This window comes from Planococcus citri, chromosome 3 (assembly GCF_950023065.1).
Source record: "Planococcus citri chromosome 3, ihPlaCitr1.1, whole genome shotgun sequence".
Taxonomy (NCBI): Eukaryota; Metazoa; Arthropoda; class Insecta; order Hemiptera; family Pseudococcidae; genus Planococcus; species Planococcus citri.
Window position 1 is genome coordinate 79,958,318 of NC_088679.1, and position 18,002 is coordinate 79,976,319.

Here is an 18,002-nt window from a genome sequence, read left to right on the forward strand (position 1 = left end):
AAATTAGTTCCAGTATTTCCTCAACCAAAGGACATGACAAAATTAGCAGCAGAATATACCTAATAACGAATTAATTTTCAGCTCATCTAATATTCGGTAGCAACGCTAACGGAAAACCTACTGACAGATACTAATCTCATTTCATCGTTAGGTAAGTAATTACGGCGCATAATTAATGGCCGTGTTAAAGAAACATTTCAAGGAAAGAACAAAAATATTATTAGTGATGACCAAAACACATCGAATGAAAAAAAAATAAAAATAAAAAATACACATGCACAACAAAGAATTACGTCTCAACAAAAACTATATAGGTACATTTCCTAGACTGACCAATCCATAATACATATATTATAAGCCCACGTGGTTGAAGCTGTGTGACTGTGACAGTGACATTAATTGTCATCAGACATCTGCAAGGCATATCTCAGCAACTATAGCTACCGTATGCATATTTTATATTTTAACACGATGCAAATTGCAAACACATATTTGGTCATTGTATAGGTAAGGAATAATCTTACATACCTTTGATGTATTTCAGGTAGACCCACGTGAAAAGTACCATATTAGCGTGATGGTACACGTGTAAAAAGGTAACATGGCTTTGTTTCTTTCTCAAAATGAAAAATACCTGTAAACATAAAGAGAAATACACTCGTAATTACATATCTTCAGACAGACGTAGGTATCTGTATCGTAACTCGAACTACGTTTAACAATGATAGCTTTGTTTATTCGATGACCTTAGAGGAAAAAATTTACCTAACCTACGTAAACTGTAAACTCGACGAGAATTTCCTCATAATTATCGTCAATCTCATCGTAAGTCTAAGTCTAGTCTACCGCGCGGTATATTTAATCGATTTACATACACACATGCAATTGGTCTGCAGCCAAAACCAAAACGAAAAAGGGAGATCAACTCGAATGTTTTTCCAATCCGTTTCCCCTTCGTCTCCGCCTCGTAATTTTTTTTACGATGTGGAATTTGGATTTCCCCGACAAGGTAGCCTACGAATGTGGGTAACGTCACTGACGTGGGCAAGTCTAGATTCAGATCCTATTGACGACTTTTCTGGCCGAAATTAATACACGATGTCATCGACATTCGTGTTTCTTTCACTCCTACTGAGCTCAATGATCCCGGAGAAAGCCACATTCGCACAGTATGCGACTATTTACGTACTAAATGTCGGAATTTTCAATTCGTGGTTTTCGTAACGAGATAATCGAATAAACCGTATTATTTTTAATAATAATACTCGCGAACAAGTTGCAGAATATATAAAAATCTCGTTTCTCGAAACGTACGTAGGAAAAAAAATTGTCGAGGCGGAGGAAGGTGCAACGAATCACTGCTGTGAAAGATTTCGGCCTTGAAACTGACGTTAATCAACTCCGATGCTAAATAATAATCTAGATCTTATACGAGTTAATTAAGTAATCCCTCTCGGTTAATTATCGCTTTTCAATTATTTTCATAGGTGTAGTATCTTTATAGGTAGCCGAACCGTTCCCCTTTTATGTTTTTTGTTTGTTTTTTATTTTCAAACTCTATAACACGATGTCGTATTTCTCAATTTTTCCACGCGAGAAAAAAATGCGGATATTCGACTTCGTGCTTCGATCAATTTTATTCTACATGAAAAACATTCTTATTTTACATTTTGTTTACGTGTTTTCCGCGCAGGTAGTTTAGGTAGATACCTAAGGTAACCTGCCCTATTATGAGACCCTGCCTAATATGAGACCCTTCGATTTCTCAGCTGTTTATTAGCCCACTCCAGAGCTGATTGCATGTACTAGTAGGTATTTGTCAATAACTAGGCTGCACCTTTCAACTGGCAAGTTTCTGTGAAATGTTTTCATTACATTGCCAATAACATTTTTTTTACTTCGTGAAATATTTTTAGAGGTGTATTTGGGGACGCATTATTTCGGAACTAGGCAAGGTAATTTTAATATCTTTACATAAATGTGCTGCCAAGATGTTATATTTTATGATTCTGGCATGTTTGGTGATTTATTTTATGATTTTATGGATTTAGAGAAAATCAAAAAAAAAACACTGATTTCCTAATATGAGACCCCATGAGTTGCCTAATATGAGACCCCATCTTGTAATACAAATTACATTGAGCTTTCTTGGAACAGGTTAAAAATGGACATAAAACACTTTAAAACGTAATAAAATCATTTAAAATTTTAACATTGGATGAAATTTGAATAATGGGCCTGTGAACTATGTACAGCTGAAGATTTAGACTTTATGTGCCCAATGCACACCAAAACTGATAAAAATGGCATATATATCCTGTACAAACGATTTGTATTGTTTATTAACCAAAATATAATGTTTTTATATCCTATTTCCATTTTTTTCCTATATTTAAAAAAAAAAACATGGGGTCTCATATTAGGACCACTTTTTTTTTGTTGTCAAAATTGCAATTTTTTTTTGATCGAAAAAAAATCATATAATTTTTGTTTTTTTTGTTTAATCAACACAAGGGGGTTGTAGATTGGAGTATTGAGTACGTTTTAGTGGAAACAGAATTAAAAAATATGCAATAGGTTCGGAGTGATACAGGTTCTACAAAAAGGTTCCCATATTAGGGCAGGTTACCTTACCTACCAAAATGGAAACGTTTAGGAAATGCGACGTAGGTGAAACGATAGTGTTATATGATATAATTTTGCCTAAGGGTAAGAAATAGTGCGTGAGGGTCAAACAAGCATCATACTTACTGTATCTAAGAGATCCATAATTTTGGAGAAAAAGAAAAACCAGGCTGTTTCGTTTAGCTGTAAAGAAAAAAAAAACAAACAAATATTAATTTTAATTATCGTAACATTGGTAATCGTGTAGGAAGTATTGTACATAGGTACATAATTTAGTAAATAATAATTATAGCTAAAAAACGAAATTTTAGTAACGAGGTGATTCGAAGAAATATGGTATCAGCAACAAATTGAACACATGCATACATAAGATTGTACTCTTCCTTAAATGCTCATAAGGAAAGATACAAACTTGAGATTATTTTCAAATTTCAAAACATAGAGAACAATGAGAACATATTTTATAGAATGATTCACAATGAAAATTTGAGCAATTTAATTGAAAATTTTTCAAACTCAAAATATAGGATTTGTTAAATTTTGCAAAAAAATAAAAATAAAAAATTCGATGAGAAATCTTTTTATGACGATTTTTTGAACATTTTCTATTCACTACAATTTTAATTTAATTTTATTCGTTTTTCATAATTTTAAGGTTTTTTAAAGTCATTTCCAATACGTTTAAATCCTGTTATATGCGATTTTCATTAAATTTCGCAAAATTTTGCTAAAATATGATTTATATTTTTTTTCATGTCATTCAAACAATTTTAATTATTTGCAATTTTTGATAATTTTAGTACTTTTTTCCAGCGTTTTTACGCCAATTTCAACATGTTTAAAACATGTTTTTTGCCATTTTCATAATAGAATTTTTCTAAATTTTGCTAAAATTTCACCAGTTTTGTGTATTTACTATTTATGAATTTTTTTACGCTTTTTGGGTGTTTTTAGCTTATTTTTAATACATTTTCACAATGTTTCACATTTTTTTTTGTTTTGCTATTTTTGGGCAAATTTTAATAAAACTTTTTCAATTTGAGATGATTTTCAACAGACATTTTCAATGTATTTTGGAGCAAAAGTTGAAAAAGGGTTATCATGAAAAAATTTAGCAAAAGTCTAAAAATTAGTGTGACATAGTGCAGTATGCCTTCACCGCTTATGGTGGTGCTCATTTTATGTACCCCAGCTCCTAGGCAGGGTGTCTACTAAATCCAAAAAACAAAATTTCCGTACCTTTTTCGTAGGTACTTTTATCGTATTTTTTTCGTACACTATATTTTTAATACAGTAAAAATCGCTTATTATTATAACGGTTAATGTTATAAATCGCTTTATGTTATTAAAATTGTCCGGTCCCGATCTTTTATATCTCATTACATTGAAATTCCATCAGTTATTGTAATTAGAGCATCGGATAATGTTATAATTTTTAAGTGATTTTTAAGCGCTTTTCGCATTTTTATGTAATTTTAAAATGTTTTTAACACTTTCTCACCCAGTTTTTGCCTAATTTTTTTGAAATTTCAGACTTTTTTCTGATTGACATCATTTTTTGATACTTTTTTCATCACTTTTCGAAGTTTCAACCTATTTTCATCACTTTTTCTCGCAATTTTTGCGCGAAATTTTAGTTCAATGACTACATATTTAGTAAAAACATCGACCATATAAAAATTTTTGGAAAAAAATCAGAGCGGTGTAGTCTGGGTCGTTGAGAGCCGATGCGATCCAGTTTTTCCACCAATGACATTTTAAAAAGTTCATTTAAAACTAGCTACTTTCCAAACACAATGAATAATTTGAGAAAATACAGAAAACAATAATTTAGTCCAAGCGAAGCGAGGGCAAAAGCTTTTGAAGAAAATAAAAATTTTGAGGATACATTATGGTAATTTTGTCAGCAAATTAACATTTAAATCTTTTCAAAATTTTGTACAAATTTCATAAATTTTGTACATTTTGAGCAGTTTCTCATACTTTTTTGGGTCATTTTCAAATATTGAGCTTTTTTCGTAAATTTGTACTTTTTTTATGCTGTAGAGTAGACACCCTGCTAGGCCCTATACTGAAAGTATTTGGTGACGTGTAAATGTGAATCTATAAGTAGAATGACGTCAGGTCATTAAACGATCCCGCCAAATGTAGTGGTACGTGTCAACCCAGAGTTCCTGCTAAAAGCTTATAGATCTTGCTCTTGAGATCACATGATCGCAAGACATATAACGTAATATTTTGACACTAAATCTTCACTTGGTTTCGGCAATTCGCCATAGTTGGTTCCTTGTCACATATTGATATAATTAATGCTATGGGGGTGTCCTTTTTGGGAGACCATGGCATAGTCTTTTTCTGATTAATACTAGAGCCCTGCGCTGACAACAAAATGATTGGTGGTAGCTATGGCAACCACATCACTGTGGCTGGCAGCAGAGCCAATTCCAGCCGAAGGTCTTGGCCGCTGCAAAAATTTCACTCTTTGGTGGCTCAGCTGGCTACAATTGCTTCAAAGTTGACATTTTGGAGTAATGTTTTCTAAATTATGTCATTCCATAGGTAATGGGCCCATTTGGTCGTTTCTATTTATTGGGATAATCGTGTTTTTAGTGAAAAAGTGAGAATTGATAATTGAGGTTTTGATGGATTTTGATGTAGAACATATCCAACTATCGCGTGTTGAAGTATCAAGGCCGCAGGTGCGCCCCAAGCGGAGAAAAACGGAACTACAGTTTTTCCAAGAAGGGCCAATTTGGTTGATTTTGTTTTTTCGCAGTAAATTCATTTCCGAAGACTTCTGAAAAAATCCCCTCCAAATTATACTGCACCTAGTTGCCACATGTATACCATTAAAAAACACGTTTTATGTACAGACAGGGTGCCCGGAAATATCGAGTACCCCTAAAAAAGTTTTATACTAAAATACTTTGGTTGGTCACAGTGAATGATAATAACGATAGCACATGATTGGTTGTTGGACTGAAGGGATAACATTCCACCAATCATATGCATCTATTTCACTTTGCCAAACTATATTTTTAATGAAAAACTTTCTTAGGGGTACTCGATATTTCTGAGCACCCTGTAGGTGCAGCGCTAGCCATGTGGCACTGATAACGGATTGCGGAACAGGAGGTATGGGCTCAAATCGCACCTTGGGAAGAAATTTGAAAAAAAAATTTTACGATTTTTATTTTTACAAGTTGAATTTTGACAGAAAATGTAATTTAATAATTTTTTTTTTTTGCTTTTGAACAGAGTAATGAATTTTTATACAAAATTTTAATTTATTAATCATTGTTTTTCAGGCTTAAAATACTCATAATCATGAAAAGATTGAGTACAGTGGAACCTCGATAACTCGAAACTCTTCAACTCGAAAACCTCTATTAGCCGAACTAACCTACATTCCCCTTGAAATCTCCATAACACTCAATGTTGACTTTACTCAGATAAGTCGAAATTTACTACACAAACCAGTCATAACTCGAAGCTAAAATTTTACAGAAAATAGTGAGAAAGCCTCTACAAGTCGTACGTTGTCGGGTGTTTACCTCTGTTGTCATCATCGTGGTTCCATATTGGCAAGTCCGCTACCAAAGTACGCGCTCTACAGATCTTGGTTGCAGGCTGTTGGTTATGGGATGATTTTACAATAAACATTAGGATAACAATGGGTTTATTGTAAAAGTTGGCATACATCTAGAGAACGGAGCCTCCTAGGACTAACTGATAACCTTAATCGGAAAGGGAATTTTATCTTCTACAATTTTGTTCCTTACCATTTTTTCACTGGGATACACCATTCGTCAGGAAAGTCAACTTTTATGTCAAAAAACATGAATTTCACAAAAAAAGAACAATGTTGAATTCATGCATTTTGACATCAATGTTGAGTTTCTGGACAAACAGTACATCCTACGATAAAAATAGTTATGAACAAAATTGTAGAGGCTGAAATTTTCTTTTAGTGGAGTGTAATTAACTTTCCCTAGGATGCAGCGGTTCTTGAGATACACGCACGTAAACAGTTTTTCATTTTTTGGCATTTGTATGTTTTGGCATAAAAGTTGAATTTCTGAGGGAACAGTACATCCAAAGATGGAAAATGTTATGAACAAAATTGTAGAGGATTAAATTTACTTTCAGATCAATGTCATCAGTTTTTTTTTGCTAAAGGCTCCGTTCTCGAGATATACACGAATTTTGATAACATGAACTAAGTTTTGGACACCCTAGTACAGTATCATTTCTCATGAAGATGATTTTTGAGAATAATGTACACTTTGTGATATATGGCATCATATTCCTTTCACATTACAATCATCCACTTTCGTCAAAACAATAATATAATTTAATAATTAATTGAAAAAACATCTTGAATCTGTACACCACCATAATCAACAATGGTGTGTGATAACCTCGTATCCCATAATCAACATGTGACAGTAGCGCTCCTGGTGATAGCGGACTCGCCAATCCTTTACAGGACATTGGAAATCGCATTAAGTGGTACCCTAACAGGGTGAGGCGAATGCCCATATGCCACTGCAATTATTCTAGGGAATCAACATTTTTTGAGCTAATACGTAGTAGTTTCCCGTTGCTTTCTACGCTATCTACAAAGTAGCTCATACATCGCAAGCCGGGTTTTTACAACCCTGAGTTCAGTAATCACCGCTACCTATAGGTGCTCAACCAGTTACAGCTTTTTGATACTGGCAACAGATTGCGTGCATTTCTGTTGCCTCTGCCGTTCTGGTGCTCGGAGCTCAACATGTAATAGATGTTAAATGCACTACAATGTATACATTACATTACACATTGACGCCTGCGTTTCTAGCGGGATTTGAACCCAGGACCTCTTATAACTCGAATATTTCAATTCATACTTCTATCTTTTATGCACTTACATTATCTCAGTCATAACTCGAAGCTAAATTTTTGCCGAAAATAGTGAGAAAGCCTCTATAAGTCAAACGTTGTCTGGCATTTACCTCTATAACTTGAATATTTCAATTCATACTTCTATCCACTCCTATCTTTTATGCACTTACATATCTCTCAATTCATTCATTTCGTAAAACCTCTATAACTCGATTGCTCTCAAAATCTTACCTGCATAACTCGAAACTGATTATCTCAAAAACCTCTACAAGCTGAATGAATGACCATTCCCCTTGGATTTCGAGTTATTGAGGTTCCACTGTATTTGATATCAGAAACAATAATCTTCAATTTTAGGTATGAAGGTTTTGGGATTACATGAAATTTCAGTTTTTTTCAGAAAAAAAACTTTGAAGACGATTTTCTCAAAAATTGAGCTTTTCAAATTTTTAATCATGGATTTCTTTTGGAGTTTTTTTTGCACTTTTTGGGCTTTTATCCAGCTCATATGATTGCTTCGGAGGTCTACTTCACCCCCTCCCCACCCATAACTCAATATCGACCAAATGAGCCCATTACCTGCGGGATGACACATATACATGCATAATAAGTACATTCGAGTTATGTTTATCAAGTACTGTATCTCGTAATTAATGTGTACCGTTATTTAGGATGATTACAACAACCCTATACTGAGCTAGCTAGGACATAAGCAACTATTCCTTTCCTAGGGAATACTGCTCATCTTCACCCCCTTCACGATTATATTCTTGTAATAATTGCCCTTCTGCATTCATTCTAAATCTAACGATAACAACTAGTGTTTTGCAATGACTTGAATTTTGATGGAAATCGATTATTAAGATGACATGATGAAAAATTTTGCGCATTCTAAGTAGTTATCAACGTTGTAATTTTCTTCCTTCTGCCTCTGATTTGGTCTCGGTTCATTTCTCTCTCTTCCTCTATTTCTTAAAGACCATTTCACTACAAAACATAGATTTTTTTCAAAATCTAAATGGAGTACATTTTTTCACTCCTCAATGAGGATTTACTTAATTCGACCTTGAGCTCATTTTTTGAAAATTTTCGACGTATCTATTTTTTTCTCTGTACCCTTCATTTCATCCAAAAAATGATATTTTTTTTTCAACTCAAAATATAGAATTTTCCATAATTATTCAACTTCCGTCTTTTGACATTCTCGAATCACCAAAAATACACGTTACTTCACCACACGACAAGTAACTTAATCTCGAGAAAACATTACTCACATGTTTATAATACGGATTAACAGCCGGATCAACAGGATGGCAACAATGTTTCCATATATAATTCACAGCTCCAGGCGTAGTAAACATCTACAAAAAGAAATAAAAAAATATGTTATAAATAAAAACACAAAAAGTAGGCCTAAACAATAAACCGAGATAAATTATTCCAAAAACTAAAAAACTAACATACAATATTACTTACAACATCAAGGTTATATAAAGGGGGGAAAAAATTCTAGCACGAGTATGTGAAAATCGAAATAGGAACGACTAATAATATATATTTACTATTCAGTCGGTCATTGTCATTGGGGAAATTTTCCATATTTGATCAATGTGTAAGTAACTACGCATGATGACGAAAACGTTGCATATCTAATTAATCATCATCATTTCATTACATTTCTTCAAACGCGTGCCCATTATTGATCAAATAAACGCGCCCTCGCGGGGTTTTTAAAAAATTTCGATACGAGTACCTGCCACAGACACGTGCGTATAGTATGGTATTTGATTTGACCAATAGCGCGTGTAATAATTTAATAGCCAATTATTACCACATTTTAAGTATAGTCGATACCAGTTGGTGGTCGAAATTACAAAAAACTGGTTGCGTTGGGTAATTAAGAAGTAGGTATTAAAAGTTCGCCTGAATTTAATATAGTTCTCTTTTTTTTATCAATCGTATCAAGACTAACGTAGTAAATATAGTAGCAACATGTGGCTGTGTTCAATGAAAAAAAATATATCACACATTATAGTGTTTTAACTAAAGCGACACACATTTTGAAATAATTTCCCGTTATAAAAACCAGTAATGCAGTAAAAAAAAAAAAAAAAAAAAAAAGAACACCAACAGTTAATTTGTATCAAATTTAATTTCGTACATGAATGATTTCCGAAACGAGAAACACCGATAATGAGAATGCATAACTACGTAATAATTAGTAACCTGCTGAATACAGGTGGGTATATCCGAATCCATCCTACGAGCACGAAATCGAGCTTTCGTAAGAAGCTATTGACTACCTATACGCCGAAGGTGAAGGAGAAGGTGCTAAGGTTAATTGAATACACTGTCTGATTTTTTTTTTCCACCTTAGTTTTATCGAGATCTCATAATTCATCGACATATTGCGATTTTACGAGTGAAAAGCGAACTTGATTTCGAGCAATTAGAGTTTAGTTTCCTGGCACTCCTTTTCGAAAAAAAATTTCACGAGGTGTGAACTAAAATCCTAAATTTAGAAGTCTGATGTAAGTATTTACGAGTATGTGAACTATATAGGCCTAGTACGGTCAAAGTACACTGAAAGCTTTCAACATTTTTATTAATTCGCAGTCGACAAACGCAGTAAATATATTCATAGGTCACTGATGTCCTCTTTTGTAATTTTTGACACGATGACACGATTACTCACAATAAGGGAACCTCTCGACTACTCAGACATAGATTTTACTTCTCTTTTTAGAAGACAGGGCGTCCAAAATTTCGAAATAAAAAAAGCAGGACTTCCAACTAGAAAACAAAAATGCTCGAATCCAAACACGATCGAGCTCACATAATTGGAGTTTTCCGACGAATAAAACCACTTAATAAGCTATTAACGAGATTTACATTTTTTTCACACTCCAATTCTTCTATTTTAAATTGAAGGTTCAATGTTTCAAAATAAAGAATTTACACGTTTTTCCTGTTCTCACTTAAAAAACGATTTTTTCCATCATAGACTCGAGTTAACGTTGTATTAGGCCTGCGTTAATAATTATTATAAATTTCCATGTTCATAATACCACCCAGATCATGTAAGAAACGCCCACTGTATCATAAAAATAAACACGTAGGTAAATCGCAAAACGATTCCTCTAACCGTAAGCTATACATTCGCTATAAATACCATTTATTTAGAGTTCAAGTTTAAGGTTACCTATTCGGGTACCTATATAGCCTCTACTTAAGTGTTCGATTTGCCATCGAGGTATCGATAATCTGATTTTTCAGGTTCAAATATCCAGAGAACTGGTTACCAGAGCAGAGTACATTGAACATGCACGCTTGCGGCATGTTTACCTTATTTCTTCCTTCATGCATACCTACTGTACATAGGTACAAGTATATCACACATAGATATGCTGCTATAATATGTACACTTGTACATGCGTTATGTTTGATGAAAATTATGTTCCAAGAGGAGGACGGGGGGTAGCGGATGCAATGATGTAAGACTTCCTCTATTTTAAAATAAAAATTTAATGTTGATTAAATTATGTAGTACCTATGTAATGAGAATTTTAAAATAAATTTGATTTATAGCAGGTAATTTTCAAGATTTTTTCCAGCTGGTATTTCCACTCCAAGTGTCCGGCTCACCACACCACCACACGTGTCAAAGAAAAGTTGGATTCAAGCTTCCTTTATAGTGGCCATGGAATTTTTCTACAGAAAAGTCAAATTTGTATTCACAATGGAAGCATTTATATTGGCTGTGGAATTTTATTAATTTTTCTATGGAAAAGTCAAAATTTTTCAACTTTTCCATAGAAAAGTGATGAATATGGGAAAGATTAAAAACTTTTTATTGAAGTGAATAATAATCAGAATTTATAAGAAATGTTATCATTTTACAAGTCTAGAGGTTCAAAAGTGAGTAAAATTTAGTTTGAAAATGTCAGGTAAGTACCTACCTACCTACCTATTTCTTGATCAAAAATTGATATTTTTTGAAAAAATGAGAAAGGATTTCAATTTCCTTAATAAATTTATCAGCTGAAAATAAAATCACTACTTGAGCGAAAAAATGTTGTGATTTGTGATACAGTAAGTCTCCCTTACTGGAATTGCCAATACATAATAGAATAATAAATTCAGTGTTGCAATAGTGCTAGTTTCAGAACTCCGGAGGAATGCTTTTTACTCCAAGCATTTTCATCACACTCCAAACTCCACTCTACACTCCTAATTTTGAAATTTACTCATTATATGGTAAGGTTGCCCAAATCGTAGGTACCACTTTTTAGTTTTTTCAACCGGGACCGTGCTCTAATTAATTTTTGGAAACCATTCATGCACCAAATTGTACCTTGGTCTTTTGCCTAACTTTTAGCGCAAAAACCAAAACTGCATTTCAAATAGCAAAGGTGTTATTTGAATCCACGCAAAGGTCTCAAAAAGGTACGATTTAGGGACCTAGTAGCTCAAATCATACATACCACCAGTTTCTCAAATTGTATCCATGAATGAAATTGATAGAAATAAAGCTCTGTGACCTCCCACCACCGTAAGGCTCAAAATCAAATTTTAATTTTCCTTATGTGGTCCTACATCTGATCGACTTCTTACAATGCCTCTAAAATGTCAAAGAAAGGTGGGGTTGGGTTTTCATATTCATCATATTCCTCCAAAGAGCCCTCCATATCATCCGCAGACCATATTCCATATATTTTCTTCTCATCGGTTGATGACATTACATCTGTATTGAAATCATGGTATGATTTGAACAACCATCAACAAGTACGATTTGAGCAACTTGCATTTTTCAACATCAATCTTCTCTCACTCAGGTTGATGTTGATGACATTTTTTCATAAATATCTCTAAATGTAGGTAATATTACATACTTTTGCGAGGATCAAACGTAACTTAGCTTTTCAAAATTGTTTTGTCGCACTTACGTTACATAACAGGTCAGTTTTTCTAACGGAAGATGCAATTTTTCTAAAAAAACGTGATAAAAAAACACAAATGATTCAATTTGGCCAATATTGGTATCAGGGACCTTGAACAATACCACCTATAGTAAAAGGCCTGAGCGCTGAATCGTTATCACCTTCTGACGTCACACCTTAAGGGGACTCGATTGTGTTTACCATTTGAATTTTAACGTATGATTAAATGGCGAATTCGTGAAATTGAGTAAAACTTTCGTTGAAAAAGTTATTAAAATGATGACTAATTAATTAAATTCGTTCTAAAATGTGGTACAGTGATGAAATATTGTTGTTTTCATCTACTGGTGGTGTTGGATTATCATTTATTTTTGTACAAAAGTGAATTTTTCGCGATCTGTTTGTGTTGTGACTGTTGTGTGATTTGGATGTGTAGATATCTTGTGAAGTGAATAAAAATGAAAACTGATGTGTACTAGTGCCTGTGTTTTACTTGAATAACGTTGCAGTGAAATGAATAGTGCACCATAAAATCTTCAATGAGTTTTAAACCTGCATAGTGAATACAAGAATACAACCATCCAACTACAATGGATATCTGATCAAGAAACCATCAAAATCTCAAACCAATTTGCTGAAAGTGTTCGAATCATCAATTTTATCACTCAAGTTGGTCAGCAAAATCAGAGAAATTGTTTTTATCGATCATATCACTGCTGAAGAAACTAAACAGTTATCTGTCCTGTGGTTTTTTACCTGTAGTTGAAAATGGAAATGGAATACACACATTGGAATTAGAGTTGATATCATTTTAATTTAGTGGGATTTGGACAAATTCGACAATTATTCATTATATTTCACCAGTGAGTTTTGTAATATCTTCCAAAAGGTATAATTTTGTCATGTGTATGCATAACTTTCATCTTCAATGTTGAAAAACAGTGTTGTTTATCACCTCATTTTTTCATTTTGTTCATTTAAATCATTCCTTAGTGATCTTAAATTAATTATTAAATATCAGAATGTGATTTAAAACGCAAAATAAAATGTTCTTGGGATTTATTTCGTTCTAGTGCATTAATATTGCATTCATTTCTATAGTGTTATCGGAGTATGTACTCCCCAATAGTGATGACGTCACAAAACAGCGCTCAGGCCTTTTACTATAGGTGGTATTGCCTTGAAATGGAAGCTAGTAACATATTTTATCAGTAGAAAGTGCTATTTTCAGATAGGCTAGTTCCGGTATCTGGTATGATTTGGGTGCTAGTATGATTTTGGCAACCTTACCTTATTCACTCCTTACTCACTCAAAAGGAACTGTCAACACTCTTACTCCACTCCTTACTCCTATAATTTTTCGTCATTTGTCATTATTTTTCAGGAATTTTGACTCTACAGATATTGAGTGATTGATCTGATTATATCTATGAAGTAAGGGTGTAAGATGGTAAAAGTATATCAATAATTGATAAAATAACATCATTGGTGATAACTAATGAGAAAAACGGTAAAATAAACAAATAAAAGAATTAAAAATATGTGAGTAACAGCAACATTTTGATGTAAGTAACTTAAATCATTTTGAATATTTCTCTGTTTCTTCAATTTTTGGCTTTTTATAGCAATGTATTTTTAAATTTCGACTTTTGGCGAATATCATCCATTTAAGAGTTTTTTTTTCTGCATTTGTTAATAAGAAATAAAAATTTCTGGAATTTGATTTGATTTTATTCAGAATGGAGAAAGTAGAGAGAAGGTATGATCCTCAAATCAATTAGAACATGTTCACTTTTCTCACTTTTTTGCAGAGCTGTGGTACCAAACTGAAATGATTTTGGAATTGGAATTTGGTTTCGGGATTCGTTCTTCTAAATTTTCATTTTGGTTTTGGGATTTGCTATGGGATTGATTGATTGAAAAAGTTGTTTTGGTACTGGGATGAATCGGTTTCAGTTTTAGGATTTTAAGCCCAAATTGACTAATGGACCCTGCGAGGGGTCTAAAAAATGGAACATTTTGACATTGGGAATCCGATGGTGTAATTAATTTAACATTTTAAATGCATATTTTGCTTAATTTGTTGAGTAATTTTTATTATAATCTGAATGAATGATGATAAATGTTGTAAAATGAGAATTTATCAAAATGAAGTTGTGGAAAAAAGACAGAAATTGAAATCCCAACACCAAAACTATTTTGTTTTAGTTCCGGGATCTTTAGTGATTCTCGTGGAAAAGATGGCAAGTTGTTTATGTGTATGTACTATCACAATATTCACAATAAGGATTTGACAAGACAACTGTCTCACTCTAGGAAATACCCGCATAGCACAAGCGATGCCAAAGTCGATGGAAAAGATCAAAGATGAGATCTCTAATCCGTCACTTGTCAACACAACATTTGTTGACACCAATGTCGATACATGACAAGTGAGAAGTTGATATCAAAATCGACCGTCGTCTCCCTTCATTTTTTGTCTCAAAAGGTCTCAACATTGGTGTCATTTTTTTGAGTCTAAAAGAAGCAAATTTTGATTGAAAATGTGCGAAATGTGCCCAAAACTCTTTTTCTGATTCAAGTGAAATTATTCTCAAAAATATTTCACCCTAAAAAATGTTTTTGAAAGAAAAAATTTGCCCTGGGTAGGGATAAAACCCAGCTTAAAAGAATATTCAGTCCATCTTATTCTAGACTTGGAAAATTTTTCTTATTGTATTGTCGACTCACATTGACAAATGAGTCGAAAACACTTCAAAATTTCTAAAAATATTTTATAGATCTTGTAATTGACATCAACTTCCTCATTAATATTAACCAGATGGTTGATGCCAATTACAAGATCTACAGAAGTATCTACTTGATGAAGACATTTTGTAGATACTTTTGTAAGGTAGTCTTGCCAATGCCAAAGTTGATGACTATTATTAGATTGACAAAAGTAACTATAAAAGATCAAAATTTTGTAGATGCTTTTGTCGATCTTATAGTCGACATCAACATCGGATCGACAAGACGACCTGAATTTTGATATCAATCATGGGTCTACAAAGGTATCTACAATATATCGAAATCTTGCACATGACTGTAGATACAAATGTAGACAGCAATGACAATCATCTGCATTTTCATCATAGTTTTTGAAAATAGTGTCAATTTTTAATCAATCATCTTAAAGGTTCTTAAAGGTAGTTAGATTAACCCCTTTGTGGATAATGATCCGACTTTTTTCAATAAACAATCATGTAAAATCATGTCGATACTTTTGTCGAGGCCACTGACGATCTTGTCAGTGCTAAGCGGGTAGTGGTCAAAAACATCGGAACTAATGAAAGGTCCTGTTATTATCAGCAGTATTTACTATCTTTAGCATCCCTAGTTGGTGGTTGGCCGCCTATTAAGAAACCTTCTTCCCATCATCTGAGTCATCTATGGTCTTTTGCAGCATTTCCCAGATGATGTAGTCTCTATAGATATCATATCAAATAGAAGGGGAGATAATACACAACCTTGGTGAACTCCTTTTTCTGGGTAGAATTTTTGTGATGCTGTCCTATTGGCCAGGAGTGCCAGGATATTAGCTGATTCCTTGCCATACTGTTGATCAGCCACACTAGATGCTTTGAAACACCCATCTCCAGCAGGACCCCCTCCCCCCCCCCCATAACTTCTGCCAATGAACCCAATTGAATGTTTTTTTGTAGTCCACAAAACATAACATTGCTGGAACATTGTACTCGCAAGGTTTCTCAATAAGCATTCTGAGTTTGAAGATTTGCTCTTTCGTGCTCAGCTACTGACATGGTTCCAACTTTGTTGTTGGAATTATTGACAAACTTTTCAACATGTAAGCAATTTTTCGTACCTACTGTTTTTTGTTGAAGATTTTATTCATTTTGATGAGGTTTTTGCAGAAGTACTTATGGAGTTTTTAAACACCTTAGATTTTTTGAATGCTTTTCTGAAAATTGTTTTCATGAATTTTCTGTTTTTTTTTTTGAATTTCTGCCAACAAAATTGTGCGCGGGAATATAATGCCAAATTTTGGAAAAAAGCCATAACCAAACGTTTTTCAAAAGAAACACTAATAATCCTGCAACAATAAGTTCTTTTATTAAGAAAAAAATGTGTTATTCGTGTAAAAAAAATTCCAAACATGCCAACAAATGAAATCATTGCTACTGCATTTTTTTTACAGCACCCATTAAAAAAATCGAATAACGCAGAAGCTATTTAATTTCTCAAAATCACGCCATTTCGACACAAAAAATACCAACCCCTGCGGCCCTCATAAGGCAATTAATGAAAAAAACGTCGTTAAATCCATCGATACGATACAAAGTATTCAAAACAAACCTGACTTGGCAATCCGCGAAACCTTTGGTACACAATCTCCAAAACACACACATCACCTCAAACTCGTCTACGTTGTATTTGGCCAGCATGTTAATTATTCGAAGTCATTCGACTTTACGATCTATCGTTATATGAAACGTGTATTGTTAATACACATACGGCAGAAAATAAAAAACTTATTAAAGATTTTTGCGATGTTCATATACATATTTGTATAGAGTAAGATCGGTTGCATCAACGTCGTAGCACTTTATTAATTCGTAACGTTAGCCCAAAGTAATTAAACGTAAGAACGAAACCTTGAGGTCTCTTTTTTCATTTATAGCGTACGAATACCCGGTCACGTGGGAATTCTTATAAATGAGAAAGTTATCTACTATGAGCTTTATTCAAGGTTCCACAATAATTTCCCGTTTACGCTATTTTTTCTATTTATTTTTCCTTTTCTAAAAAAAATAACATATAAGCGTAGCTATTTTGTTTTTCTACTCGTAGACTAGAATACCTTGCGTTCGTCGTATATACGATCTGCAGTCTCGGAAACGGAATATCTACAGCACTCGGAAGTGATGGTGTTTGAACTTGATTTAATGCTCGTTCTCTATATAGCAACATTTATTTCCTAGTGACCAGAAATGATCGAGATCGATTTACCCGTAGCCATACCTAGACCTACACTCTACAGGATGTTTCGTATGTAGTATGCAGGATTTGCCACCATGCAAGTAGCCTGTTTTGTGGTTTACGCAGATGATATTATAGTTCCTTCACTCTTTTTAGGCTGGTAAATTATACCTACCGCAGGACTGTTTTTTTTCCACAGCATTCCAAGGTAGGTAGAGGTACAGGTAGTAATAAAATTTGATTGGATGGAAGATATAGCGAGGTGATTCCAACCATGTGATGGTGGGTTTCTAATGAAAGGGCGTTTTTAATTTTGATGCTGCATATTTCCGCACCAATTATATAGGATGTCCTAAAAATTCTTACGTTAAGGATATAATTTGAAACAATTTTTTTTTTGAATTACCTACTACGCAGAGTGTAAAAATATATGTATTTAGGTAAATTTGTTTTAGAGAAGTCCATTCACCCAAAATATCAAGTGGAATCTCATGGAAAAGGAGTTAGCCTTGAAATTTCCCAACATTATTGAGTGAGTAGGATATAGTCTTCAATCTTTCGAACGCAAGT

General features: G+C 33.5%; 1 protein-coding gene across 1 annotated transcript in view; it reads right to left on the minus strand.

Annotated features, from left to right (window-relative positions):
- Positions 1-18,002, minus strand: part of LOC135839648 (very long chain fatty acid elongase 4-like) — a 64,039-nt gene that overhangs the window by 7,287 nt on the left and 38,750 nt on the right. The window contains exons 5-7 of the mRNA XM_065355770.1: positions 8,787-8,873; positions 2,752-2,808; positions 529-634 (exon numbers count right to left, since the gene is read on the minus strand). Of these exons, the coding sequence (XP_065211842.1) occupies positions 529-634; positions 2,752-2,808; positions 8,787-8,873 (250 nt within the window). The remainder of the gene's footprint in view (positions 1-528; positions 635-2,751; positions 2,809-8,786; positions 8,874-18,002) is intronic.